Source organism: Varanus komodoensis, unplaced genomic scaffold, assembly GCF_004798865.1.
Source record: "Varanus komodoensis strain SLA01 unplaced genomic scaffold, ASM479886v1 scaffold401, whole genome shotgun sequence".
Lineage (NCBI taxonomy): Eukaryota > Metazoa > Chordata > Lepidosauria > Squamata > Varanidae > Varanus > Varanus komodoensis.
In genome coordinates this window covers 22,962-35,423 of record NW_025335944.1, presented here as the reverse complement: position 1 = coordinate 35,423, position 12,462 = coordinate 22,962, and the positions used below count along the sequence as shown (strand labels likewise).

Sequence of the window (12,462 nt, the reverse complement as noted above, 5' to 3'; positions counted from 1 at the left end):
GGAGGGGACACAGCCCCCTCCGCCACAAATTTGAAGCAAGAGAGGGGGTTCCCCCTTAACGAGAACTTTATTTGCAGTCTTCCTCAAGAGTCCCAAGAGCTGGAAAAACCCAGCAAAGCTCAGCATAGCTCTCCCTGTACATCAAGCGTAGTCCTCCAATGTTGTTCATCTCTGCAGAGTGCCCTTCCTCACCCTTTGATCAGCTTTGCTCATTTGTAGAGTGTTCTAAAGGCTACCTGTGGCCAAGGATGGGACCTTGAGAGGTGAGAGGGCTTTTGCTTTTTTGCTTTCTTTTTTAAGGGGCAGCCTCTTTTGCTTTGCCTCAGTCAAGGATCTGACTGTCTTTCCTCTTATCCCTTCTCAGGATAGCCATGTATACGTGGATCCTTCTGCTTCTGTGTGGCTTCATGATAGGACCCACAGTTTCAGGTAAGGTTGGTGGATGGCTGGGGAGGAAGAGGAAGGGAGGAAGAGGAAAATATGTCAAATATCTGCTGATATTTGGCCAGTTAAAAATAAGGGTTGCAGGTTGTTGTCCTCCTTGCTTTAAAAGAGAAAAGACAAGCCATTTGGCAGAAATGTGCATGCATTAGCTTACTCTGCTTCTTCTTAGCTTGGAAGGGAGCTGTGTAACAGTCTGGAAGATTTGTTTAGCTCCTTCTGGTGTCTAAATGTTTGGCAGACATTTCTCAAATGTTTTCTGCATTTCTACAAGTGCTGGGGCAAACCCCCCCCACTGGCTTGTAGCCTCTCTTCTCGCATGCCGTAGGCTCAGAATTGCATGATGACAAACTGCAAATTCTGTTCTTGTGTGCAGAGCACCAATTACAGTCGGCAACAGAGCTGAAAACTCTTCCATCGCATGAAGGCAGAATTGTCCAACTGGCTCAGTATTTGTCTTTCTGACTAGCAGGCACTTCAAGGTCTCTCCTGTAGACCTCTTTTTCTACAGTTATATTGGAGGATTTTTCATCTGGAGTGACAGGGACTGAAAATACTGAGCTGTGGGCCCTTCCCTTGATCGAATCATCCATTACTGGATTTCCTTCCCTGCACCCCTCTCCGTGGCCATGCTTTTCTAATAAGACTGATCAAACTGTGCTGAGTTTCTTAACATCTGCATTCCTAAGGGTAGGAAGCATGCATTAAAAATAAGATGCTTCATAATTGGAGTACATTTTGGGGGCTGAAGAATTATACTGCTCAGTTTTGCTTAACTACTGCTCTTAAATTAATTTGCATTGGATCTTTTGCATGGCTTAATGAATGTAAGAGTGAGATGCATCCTAAGAAAGCAACTCTGCTTTGATCTGGCAACTTAGGGAGAAAAGGGGAGCTGCTGGCTGCACTACCTAATTAGGGAGGAAGGAGCAGTGCCCCCTACCCCACAAATGAAATCTGCAAACCCAACCCCTGAATCTCACCCATTCCAACCACTCCTGAGCCCTCCTACATTTGCAAAATCAACAGCTTGGAGCCACATAAGCAGACCCACCATTAACAGAATTAACAATGAAGCAAATGGCTTTAAAACAGAGGTGACCGGGGGGGGGGGGGCAGCTTCAATCCTTTCACTCCTGATGCTCCCCCCATCTGGATCAATGTGCTTGGGACCTGCTATTTGCAAGCAGGTGGGTGACAGAGTTTCTATTGGCTGAATGGGAGCAATGCCTCCAAATGCAAATAGCAGGTTTGGGAGCAATCATGGCTGTGGTAGGGGGCCAAAAATTAAAGCCCCCCTCCCCGTTTCTGGATCCATATGACAGTTTGCCACCCATGCCTGCAATTGGCTTTGAAAGCCATTTGCACAGTGGCTACTTACACAAACAGAATTTGTGGCTGAATCTTGAGCAGCACTGTGGCAAAAATAAGCACGCTTCCCCCCTCCTCCCCACCCGATGGCTTAGGTCCAATTCTATGCATGTTTTGACAGGAAAATCCCTACATTTCCCAGCTTGGCCCCATCAGCACAGCTTGCTGGGGATGCTTGGGAGCTGTATGACTTCCCGTCTCAGCACGCATGAGATTGCATCCTGGTTTTCCAAGCTTTTCCCATCTGGACTAGTTTATATGTGAATATTACATACTGGAAGCTGACCAAAGAAGAGAGATCCCCTGACTGCCCTGCTTTGGAACTGCCCCCAGCATCTGTCTGGCTTCTCTCAGGAGGCACACTGAAAAAGAACACCGGCTGTGCAGTTGTGAGCTTGTTTCTGGAATTGTCCACAAATTCTTGGCCTGAGTGCCCCGCTCTTTCCTTCTTAGCCTATGTGCCCCTTGCCTGAACTGCTATTCTGCACCTGGCTGCTCTCTGAACCAGCTTCGAACTGGTTGACATGACATGACTGTGCAAGGCCAGCATGTCCTAAGCATCATATCTCAGTCCAAGTCAGAATATGCACTTGATCTGTGAAACTGGCTCAGAGACCCAGTGCCTAAAAGGAGCATCTTTTCCTGCATCCACCAGCTAGGACCTTAGGTCATCTTCACAGCCTCTCCAGATGCCCCTGTTGATGGATGTGAACCAGGTAAAGGAGGGAGCCTTCTCAGTTGTGGCTTCTTGGTTTTGCAATGCCCTCCTCAAAGAGGCTCTCCCCTTGCCTACATGGTTATCTTTTTGGTGCCAGAAAAGAAAGAAAAATCTACCTTTTCTCTCAGGCATTTTAAAGTTTATTATTTATTGTTACCGATTAGATTTATAGCCTGGTTTAGCTGGTTCTAAACCTGTCCCAGCCAGGAGATGGGCAGCCATAACACGTTGCTCACAAATTGTTTTATCAAGATCAGGAAAGACAAATGCAAAGTAATCTGATGCAAAGCAACTGAAGTGATTAACTTGGGGCACTCCTGTTGCTCATTGCTGCACGTCTCTTCCAGAACCACCGAAGGACCAGCCTCACGATCCCTTCAATTATGGTGAGTTAATTGTTGCTAACGGCCTTCCTGGGGCTGCAGAACTGACTGCAAGGACAGAAAGTCTCCAGAGAGCTTGAGGAATTATGAACCAAAAGTACCCAATTGAATATCCTGAATTTCTGGAATTTACTTCAGACTGTCAAACCCATGCAGATGACCCCCAGTGCTGCTTCCCTGAATGCAAAGACCCCAGTGGCCATGGTGGCTGGGGATGGTGGGGGCTGTAGTCCATTCTGGGACAAGGCTGCCCCACTGCAAATGAGGGGGATGTTCCCAGCCGGACCAACTTCACACCTGCCTTCTTCCTCCCCAGATTATCAGTCGCTGAGAATCGGGGGGCTGGTTTTTGCCGTCGTTCTGTTCCTTCTTGGCATCCTGATTGTGCTCAGTAAGTAGGTGTCCCCACAGACTGCAGCTGCAGCTGCCTCACGCCGAGTCAGGACCGAACTGCATGTCACGTGTGCCTTTTGTCCCCAGCAGGTTGCTTTAATGAAATGTAACTGCAGACACGCCATCTACCTGGCCCGCCCTTTCCCTTTCCTGCCCCAACCAGCAAAACCCTGGCTGTTGATCCCCTTCCAGCAGGGGGAAAAGGAGTGGAAAGCAGTTGGGGTGGTATCAAAAGGGGATGGGCTGAGAACATCCCATCCCGCCCTCCCTGCAGGAATGTACAGAACTGCTTTTTGCAAAAAGCAATTCTGTGCTTCCTGAGGCAGGAAAAGGCCTGCAGTTCCCAGCATGCGCCAGGCTGCCTAGACAGCAGCTGCAGCACGTTTTCTGTCTGAACATGCATCAGATCTGGCCCTCACCTCTTCCACCATCCAGCCCTGTGTTGGCTGCGCGGCATCTCCGGCCCAACCACATCGCCTCTGGCCAGATGAGCTCTCGGTGCTGCCATCCCTACCCTGCCACGAGGAACCTGTGGAAACCAGGCCTCAGCCTGGGGACTGCCACTGGCCTTCTGCATGTGGGATGCGTTCTGCTCCAACCACTTACCAGCACCGTCCTTCCAGAAATTGGCTGGAAACACTAGCCTGCCCCCCCCCCCCACGTTCTAATCCTTCCATGCAGCTCACAATATTTGGCATTTGTCTTTCTTTCCCAGGTCGGCGCTGCCGTTGCAAGTTCAACCAGCAACAAAGGTAACAGCTTTCTCCTGAGAAGCTGAACTGAGTGGGAGGTTTGGAATAGAGGCTGGATTATGAGTGAGGCTCATGTTACGAAGGAGTGGAAATTCTACTATGTTTGGAGGTGGTATTATGGAGGAATGGAGGCTGTATAATATGACACATGCAGATGACTGATCTAGTACAGAGAGAGGCAGAAGCTCCATGCAGGCATTTAAAGAATAGACGTGGGCAGAAAGCAGGGCCCCCAACGTCCCTCTCCCAGCCTGTTTGACCCCCACTGAGGGGAGGAGTCTAAGTCTGTTCCTACTCAACATGGTAAGGATGGGGATGGAGCCGGTCCATGTGGGCACAGGGGTGTCCGTGTTGCCATTCCATACTTTGACTGGCCATGCTAAAATGCTAAAAAGGTAGTGCTTGGTTATGTGGTGGCTGGGGATGAGGGAGGTTGCAGTACAGCACCCCTGGACATTCATCAGATTAGGGAAAGCTGCTTTATGTCCACATGTGCTCTTCGAACACTTTCGTAGGGCTACGTATGCCCATAGTGTGAGAATAGCTAGCTGCACACTGGGGAATATGATCCCAGCTGCTTGCTTGCACTGAAGGCAATAAATGCCAGTTCTCCTTGTCTTTCCTCTTTCTCACTCTCCCATTTGAATTGTCTCTTCATCTTCCTGCTGGGGAAGATACATTCAATATCGGGATTTTATTTCCTCAGCTGTGCCTGTGCTAATAATTGCTTTCTTCAGGGAGGGAGCCGGAATTGCAAGCAGGGAGAGATTTGGTATTAAAAGGTTATAACGGTAAACATTTTGTAAATGTTTATCTGTAAATGATGTTTTAATTTTGAAATTATATACAGCTTTTCTGGCACAACGGGGAAAGTTGGGCATTGCAAAATCATGAATGCCGGCAGGCTGCAAGTCCTTTCCCCTCTGGGGAAAGTTTCTTGCAGCGTATCCTTTGCTGGCCTCAGCCAGCACTGACTCCCCAGGAAATTTGAGACACGGGCCAGAAACATGACTGCTCCTCGTGAGGCAAGGCAAGTCGCATGGCTCAGGCAGCAGCCGTGGGTGGAGTGGCCAGCCAGGGAGTGGCGCCTGGGGCTCGCCATAATGCCTGCCCCATGCCAGCCCTGCTGTGAGCTATCCTTTCTCAGAGCAATGGATTGCGGGTCCCAGTTGTGCTGCTTACTGTGGTGGCAGCAAATCCTGTTTAATGCAGCAGCTTTTAAAACAGAAACAGAAAAGCCAGGCTACTGAGGACAGAGGCATCCAATCTTGTTGCCAGCCCTGGCTACAAAAACGAAAGGCTGAAATGGACCAAAGTCTGCTTGTGAAGATCCAAGGAGATACACCTCTTCTTCCAGTTATTGCAAAGAAAAAAAATCAGAGAAGGTTCATGACAGGCAGGTGAGGGAGCATCTAGCAGCTGGTGATTGTCAAATATTTAGGGCCAGATCCAGAGGATATACTAACTTTCCCACCCCCAGCTTTGTGTCCTCCGTTGGCCACCATTTGCAGCCATCCTCAGGGCACCAGTTTGGGGCCTGCTGACTAGGACCTTGTTGAACAGGGATGCTGTTTTCAACTGAGGAAGAGACAGTGTTCCCATGAGATTGGTTCTGGCCACCTTGCCGCCTGCGATGCAAGCAAAGGCCTCTCTTAATTCCTTCCCCTCTGCAAACGGCAGTGGAGGCTCTGGCAGTTTCTCCCCTGGATGTGGGCTCACATGCAGATATTACCAGCTGAGGTGGCTTGGTGGAGGGCTCCTCCCAGGCCTTTGCAGGGGGTGTGGGATGCTGGGGTGCTAAGGCCCCCTTTGCCTTGGTCATGAAGTAAGTCCTGGAGTAAAAGCTAAAAAGGTGACGTTTGGTTGTGTGGCGGTATTCAGTGCGGCCAGATGCTAGAATCAGACAGGACTTCCGCCCCTTTTAAAAGGTGTGCAGAAGAGGGGATTCTGCCAGTGCTGCTTGCTGTGCAGGTGGCGCGACACTGGCAGAAAGAGGAGGAGCCTTTTAATGCTGTCATTTGTATCTAATGCACCTTATTCACCAGGGGGAAAGAAGGGTGTGCTTATATGGCAGAATCCCTTCAACTTGGTGGCTGCATTAAGAACCGGAGACAAAGTATCTGAGATTAAACCCTTGGGCTTCCAGTTGTCTGTTCATTGACTTAGAGCAAAGGAGCTCTAATAATAATAATAATAATAATAATAATAATAATAATAAATAATAATAATAACTAGCACCTGCAACGAGTGCAAGGCAGCAGCCTGCCAGGCATGCCCTCTTCCAGAGAACTCCGTTCCATCCCCCTCACCCTGACACACCCTGTGCTATTCGCAGTGCGTTCGGATTGACCGTTGGAGTGCCAGCTTGGTGTGGGCACATGGGAGAACAGCACTGGTGATCTAGAGATTCCATGTGCATTGTGGTTTGGAGTCACAGTTCTGGCTAAGAGGGATGGTAGCCCACTGCAGCATCCTTTCTGGTGTCCCCTTTCTCTGCATCCTACTGAATTGGCAAGAACCATTGACTCCCATTACTTTCACTAATAATCATGGCTAGTGTGCTGTAAAGCAGTTATTTCTGCCACCTTCCAGCAGGGGGAGGTATTGCTTTGCTCTTGTACCATATCCTCAGGTTTCCTAGGAAGCAGCAGCCTCTTTGGGGTGCCCAAAATGAAGTCAGTTATTTGCATTAAAATATCTTGGTTGCACAGAAAAGTTCTTGAGAGTTGTGAACAAAGCTAGGAATTTGAGAAACATATGCCTGTTTTGTTTGGTTTCCAGGACGGGTGAACCTGATGAGGAAGAAGGCACCCTGCGCAGTTCAATCCGGCGTAAGATTCATCCTGTTCCAGTCACCCTTCTTCCCTTTCCCCCATTGGGCCTCAGTTTTCCTTAAAACTTGAGGACTAGAAACGAGAGAGAGAAGCAGAGCCTGCTTCTCTACCAGATTATAGGTTCTGCATGCAGGAGCCTTTCTGGATCAGCAGGCACATGTGGAATTTTGCAAGAACTGTCACTGGTTCCTTTGCTTGCATCTTGCAGTAGTTCAAGAGAGTGTTAGGGGCATAAAATAATCCTTTCCCGGAAAGCAAACTGAGGAGACTAAAAGGAAAGTCATGTGCCCCAGAACCTGAGTTCTGAAGCACTCTTTTGAACCCAAGTAGCGTTGAGGCTGGCCAGAAGAGGCCCACAGATGCTCATGTGTCCCACCATGACAAGACACTGAAGCTGGAGGAATGCAAGGAGAGCACAGAGCTGTAAACATCCTTTATAACACCGGGAGATCAGTGTGAATCATGTATCAGGTTGAGGCTTGTGATGGGTCAAATTGTACGAAGAATTTGATATAGAAATGGCTTTCCTACTCGGAGGATGGGAGAACACAAACCTCCACAGTGGGATATTAGTTCTTTGCATCATGACGGGACAGTAATGTGTCTGTTGTCTGCCTAGATCATGTACTCTGGGCCAAGATGGGCTCTGGGGCTGTTTTGATCTGTCTCGTAAGAGACACTGGAGGGAACAGACTGTCTTAGCCTGGGGAGTATTAGCAAAAGGACAGAATTAATCTTTTCAGGGAAACAGCCCTTTCTCTTTCTTTCTTTTTTAAAAACGTGTATCTTTCTGAAACCTCACTAGGTTTATCCACCAGGATGAGATAGACAACACCTGTAATTGGTGAGTTGCTTCTGGAAAGTACAACAGTGCCATGTCTGGTTGGGCTAACTTCAGTCGGGCTGCCACCTTAATGCATTTCTAGACCAGTCCCCAGCTTTGTTCATTATATAAACAACAACAGTTCTGCCCTCTCCTCTCTACCTTCCTGTGGGTTTTGTGAGCTCCAGGTGGTATTGGAAACAGAACTTCATTCCAAATGAGTGTTGGTGTGTACCACGTGTTGACTGACATCACCTGGCAGTATTTACACATGAATTAAGTATTGGAGTCCAAGCATCCAGAGAGCATTTCCATGTCACCTCAAACACTGATCCCACATTGTCATGAATGGGAGGAACAACTCTGCCCCCTCTCCTCTTTTGGACTGAGGAGGCCACGCAAGAGCTGGGCTCTCCATGCAACAGCTGGAGGGCAAGAAGTAGGACCTCTGGGCCATGCAGCTGTCGTGGCCTGGTGTTCTCCAGTTGTGCGGGATTACCCTTCCCATCGGCGGTAGCCAGCATGGCTGCTGAAAGGTGCCAGCTTGGAGAAATCTCCATCTGCATTGTGAAGGAAGGGTGGTTACATTTCTTTGCCATCGTGCAGAAGTTCCCGGGAACATCAGAACTGGGCAGTGTTTCTTCGTGGGGAAGTTTCCAGCTTCGGCAGCAAACTGTCAAGTGACACACATGTGTGTTGTGAAGCAGCACAAGGAGAGAAGGCCTATTCCTGGTTACTAACACAGGCAGTCCCCAGGTTATGAACGAGTTCTGCTCCGGAGAAAATGGAAATTCATTTTTAAGTTGAATGTGAATGTAAGTTGGATCACTTGTAGTTGGCCCTCCACATTTGTGGGGGTCGGGGGTGCAGGACCCCTGCGAAAACCATGAGTATCTCTGCCCACCCACCCCCATCCAAACTCACCAGTGCCTCCTCTTTGCAGTGAGGAAATGATGGCGAGGTTTTCCTCTTGGGTAGGACAGGAAGGCACGCTGCGGATGCTTCCCTCTCTCCCCTGTCACTTCCTCTCTCTGTGGCGATGAAAATTTTCTGCAGTATTTTTTTCTAATTATATTAATTATTTCTAATGTTCTATTTTCTTCTAATTTTTTAGAAATAACAATTTCTAAGTATAATTAATAATTCTAATAAAAACAAATGCTGTTTGTTCATACGTATGGGATGTTCATAACTCAGACATTTGTAGCTCGGGCACTACCTGTATGCACTGATAAATACATACTGTTTTCTGCATGCTAGCTGCTTCAAATTCAAATTCTCTGAGAAAACTCTGCCATTAAATCACTTCAAGCATTCATTTTATCCTAATGACCACCCCCTGAAGGGGGTTGGTCTAGAAGAGGGTGCCTGGCCAAGGTCAACCATGATCAATATCTGGCTATTGGATGGTATATAAAAGCAAGAAAATAAATAAATAGACCACTGAGCTTCAGGGCTGGGTGGAGATTTCAGCCTGAGCTTCCTGAGGTCTAAGCTGGTGTTCAAACAACTATACAACTGTCTAGAAAGTCCTACAGATCCCAGTATCCCCAGCTAGCATGTCTGGGAGCTGTAGGGCTTTCCTCGGTCTAAGCACGCATAGAATTGCACCCTTCGTTAGCAAAGGGTTAGTGATCTTCATGTTCCTTCATTCATCCCTTTATCTCGTTTTTATTTTTTCAAAGGAACAGAAGTAGTGGAGTGCATGTGGATCTAGCAGTGCCAGTGCATTGTTGCAAACGAATATGCGGATGATGCCCTTGAATATCCCTGAAACCGGGTATCACCTGCTCCCAGGTTTTACAAATCTACATGAAAACAATATTCTGTCTCCAGGGTAGAATATGGAATATCCTTTCCGCTCTTGAGGGAACTTGAATAAAAGAACATTCCGCAATAAAGTGCCAGTTACCGAAACACAGCAGTATTCAAAGCAGGGCAGCACATCAAAATCCTTTCCGTCAACCTTTTCACAAAAAGAAAGGTGTGGGGAAAGATTCAGAGGTCTTTATCTGGCAGAGGCATCCCAGCCTTCTAAAATGAGGAGGAAGAAAGCTTCTCAGAAGCTGGGAAAGCACCTGACAATTCATACATGGGGCTAACAGAAGGGGTGCCACCATCTGGGAAACCCCCAAGGGCTGGATTTGGGCCTGAGCTTCTTCAGCGTTGTGCCAAAGCTGCCCAGCTGCATCCAGGAAGGGTGAGTCCTTTGGAAACTGCCTGGAAATGGACTGTCAGCCAGGCATGAAGTTGCGATATGAGTAGCACAAGTGAAGTAATAGGAAGGCATCTGTCAGAGCAAGAAGGCAAAGGAAACCCTGAGACGTTCTTTTGGTGCCACTGGGCCCTCACGGCAGCTCGTTCTGGTCCTCAGACTTCTCCATGTTTAAGTTCTGCCTTCCTGCCTCACTCCCGTGTTTTCTTTTTCCTCCTAGGCTGCTCCTGATTTGCCACTCCCGCGGACCCCAAGCGCTCCCTTTCCTGCTCAGCTCAGCACTAGCCTCGCACCCCTAGCCCCGGCCAAGCCAGGCTTCTTGACTCGTTAACTGTGCCCAGATGCCCTCATGGTGATCCCAGCCCCTCTTAGCTTGCAAGCCCCGATGCACCCGCGCTAGGCCTGCTGCTGGGAGGGCGCACTCCTTCGGGGAGAGCGAAGGGGCTGTCACCCCAGCCTTTTGGCTGGCTTAGTTCTAGCGCTCAGCTCTAGACAAGGCTGAACCTGCTTTCTCTTGCTGCAATGAAAAGCCTCCCCATGGTATGCAGGGAGATTTTGGGCCTGCTCTTCCGCTTAACCCTCAGTTAGGCTGCTCCTTTGAAAGCCGAACCGATCAGCATGGCCAGAGACAGATAGTCCCTCCTGGCTTGGAGCGTGACAAGACAACAGAGGTGGTTGAGTGGTCTCTGCCCCCCGGCTCTTGTGTCTAGAGAAGAGACTGAAGGAAACCAGCAGCTCATCCAGGGCAGGGTCATTCAGTGGCAGTCTGGGGACCTGTAGCGGACTTGCTTTGTGCTGGTTGAGGAGGAGAGGGGGGCGGCTTGCTTCTATCCTGAACTGTCAATGGTTCACACTCAAACTAATCTGGAAGCAGGGTGGGGAACCTTTCACAGAGTCATCTCTGCACCCCTTGTGGAAATCTTCCTTCTCATTTCTTAATTGTAGGTGTAAATAAATAAATATCTAAAGAAGCATTGATGGGACTTATCGTTGGGCTGGGTACCAAGCCTGCATGGGTGAGTGGATGATTTGCGTTGGCTTGGGAGCAGGAAAGGTGTTTGGAGAGAAAGTTCAGTTGTTCTTAATTATATCCCACTTTTCTCCCACTGTGGGACTCAAGGTGGCTACTTGTGGTTCCCAGGTGGTCTCCCCTCCAAGCTCAGGCCATTCCCAGGCCTGCTTAGTTTCAACATGGTGGATGCCTTCTGTGCCTTCAGGCCATAATCTAGGCCCAACTAATCCACTCTTTCTGAATTTTAAATTTTTGTTCTGCAGCACAAAGCAAAAGTTATGCTTTGAATTTTTGAATTTTATGATGGAAATTCTTCAGAAAAAGGAAGCAGCAACAGCACACAAAGTTACATGTATTAGGGCAAATAATGTTCCAAAGTGCAATTGATGGCAAAGCATGTATATATGAGGCAAAATGGGTATATAATATATATTTATTAGGAGAAATATGCACAAATGCATATGCATTTTCATTCAATTAAAAAAAATCTCAGAGTTTGGGATTTAAGCCTCAGACATTTAAGACAATCTGAATGTACAACTGGGAAAATGAGAAACTGAGAGAAACCAAAACTGGCAGATCTTCCCATTCCTAGTGGTCTAGAGGACAGGTTTCTTTCCCCAAGATTCCTCTGCCTTGATGAAGTGAGTGAGATACTGTGAATACTTTCCTCCTCTTTTCGTTGGCACCCTGTAGTTCTGGGAGAAGGTGGAAAGACTCCAGTGGGGAAACTGAGCAGGGCATCCATAAGAACTTAAGAGAAGCCCTGCTTGATCCAACCAAGACCCATCCAGGGCAGCATTCTGTTCACACAGTAGCCAACCAACTGCCTGCAGGACATCAGAACAACAGGACCTGCTGCCTGTTTCCCAGCCACTAGGGTACATTTATTTTTATTTATTTATTTTTATTGAGATTTATATCCTGCCTTTTTCCTACAAAGGGCTCAAGGCAGTTTACATTTCCTTCTCCATCTTATCCCCACAACAACCCTGTGAGGTAGGTTGGGCTGAGAGTCTGTGGCTGGCCCAAAGTCACCCAGTTGGTTCCATGGCTGAGTGGGGACTAGAACCTGGATCCTCTGAGTCCCAGTCCCATGCTCTGAACCACTACACAACACTGGCTGTACTGTGTTGATACTGGAGGAAGCATAGAGCCATGAGGACTAGCAGCCACTGATGGCCTTCTCCATGAACTTGTGCAGTCACCTCTCAAAGCTGCCCATACTTGTGGAAATGAATTCTGTTGCTGGACTGTGCACTGTGTGAAGACCTCTGTCTTGAATCTTCCATCATCAGCTTCATGGGCTGACCCTCTTAGTTGTAGTAGTGTTCCTCCCCTGAGGCATTTAAAAAGGTGGGCAGGATTTTGGGATGAGGATCCACCACCCTTAATTGCTGTCCAATTCCCTCCTGTGCCCAGACCCAGCCCCCTGTTTGGCAGTAGTCATGTGGATGGGAATAGAAGTGCAGAAAGCTGTCCTTTGGCCACCTCAGATGACTAGCCCATCCGACCCGTTG

At 48.3% G+C, this 12,462-nt stretch overlaps 1 protein-coding gene across 1 annotated transcript; it reads left to right on the top strand.

The window, feature by feature from the left end:
• Positions 1-333: 333 nt before the first annotated feature.
• LOC123029752 (phospholemman-like) lies at positions 334-10,904 on the top strand. Its single transcript, XM_044443028.1, has 7 exons — positions 334-429; positions 2,878-2,916; positions 3,230-3,304; positions 4,022-4,058; positions 6,840-6,889; positions 7,698-7,736; positions 10,151-10,904. Exons 1-6 carry the CDS (start codon positions 372-374, stop codon positions 7,718-7,720), a joined length of 282 nt encoding a protein of 93 aa, XP_044298963.1. The 5' UTR covers positions 334-371; the 3' UTR covers positions 7,721-7,736; positions 10,151-10,904.
• The last annotated feature ends 1,558 nt before the right edge of the window (positions 10,905-12,462 follow it).

Bases quoted from the DNA above. Each gene is read 5' to 3' on its own strand.
- LOC123029752 (XM_044443028.1), top strand. From the start codon at position 372: ATGTATACGTGGATCCTTCTGCTTCTGTGTGGCTTCATGATAGGACCC. The intron at 2,917-3,229 runs GTGAGTTAATTG...CTTCCTCCCCAG, and splicing joins TCACGATCCCTTCAATTATG to ATTATCAGTCGCTGAGAATC. The intron at 4,059-6,839 runs GTAACAGCTTTC...TTTGGTTTCCAG, and splicing joins AAGTTCAACCAGCAACAAAG to GACGGGTGAACCTGATGAGG.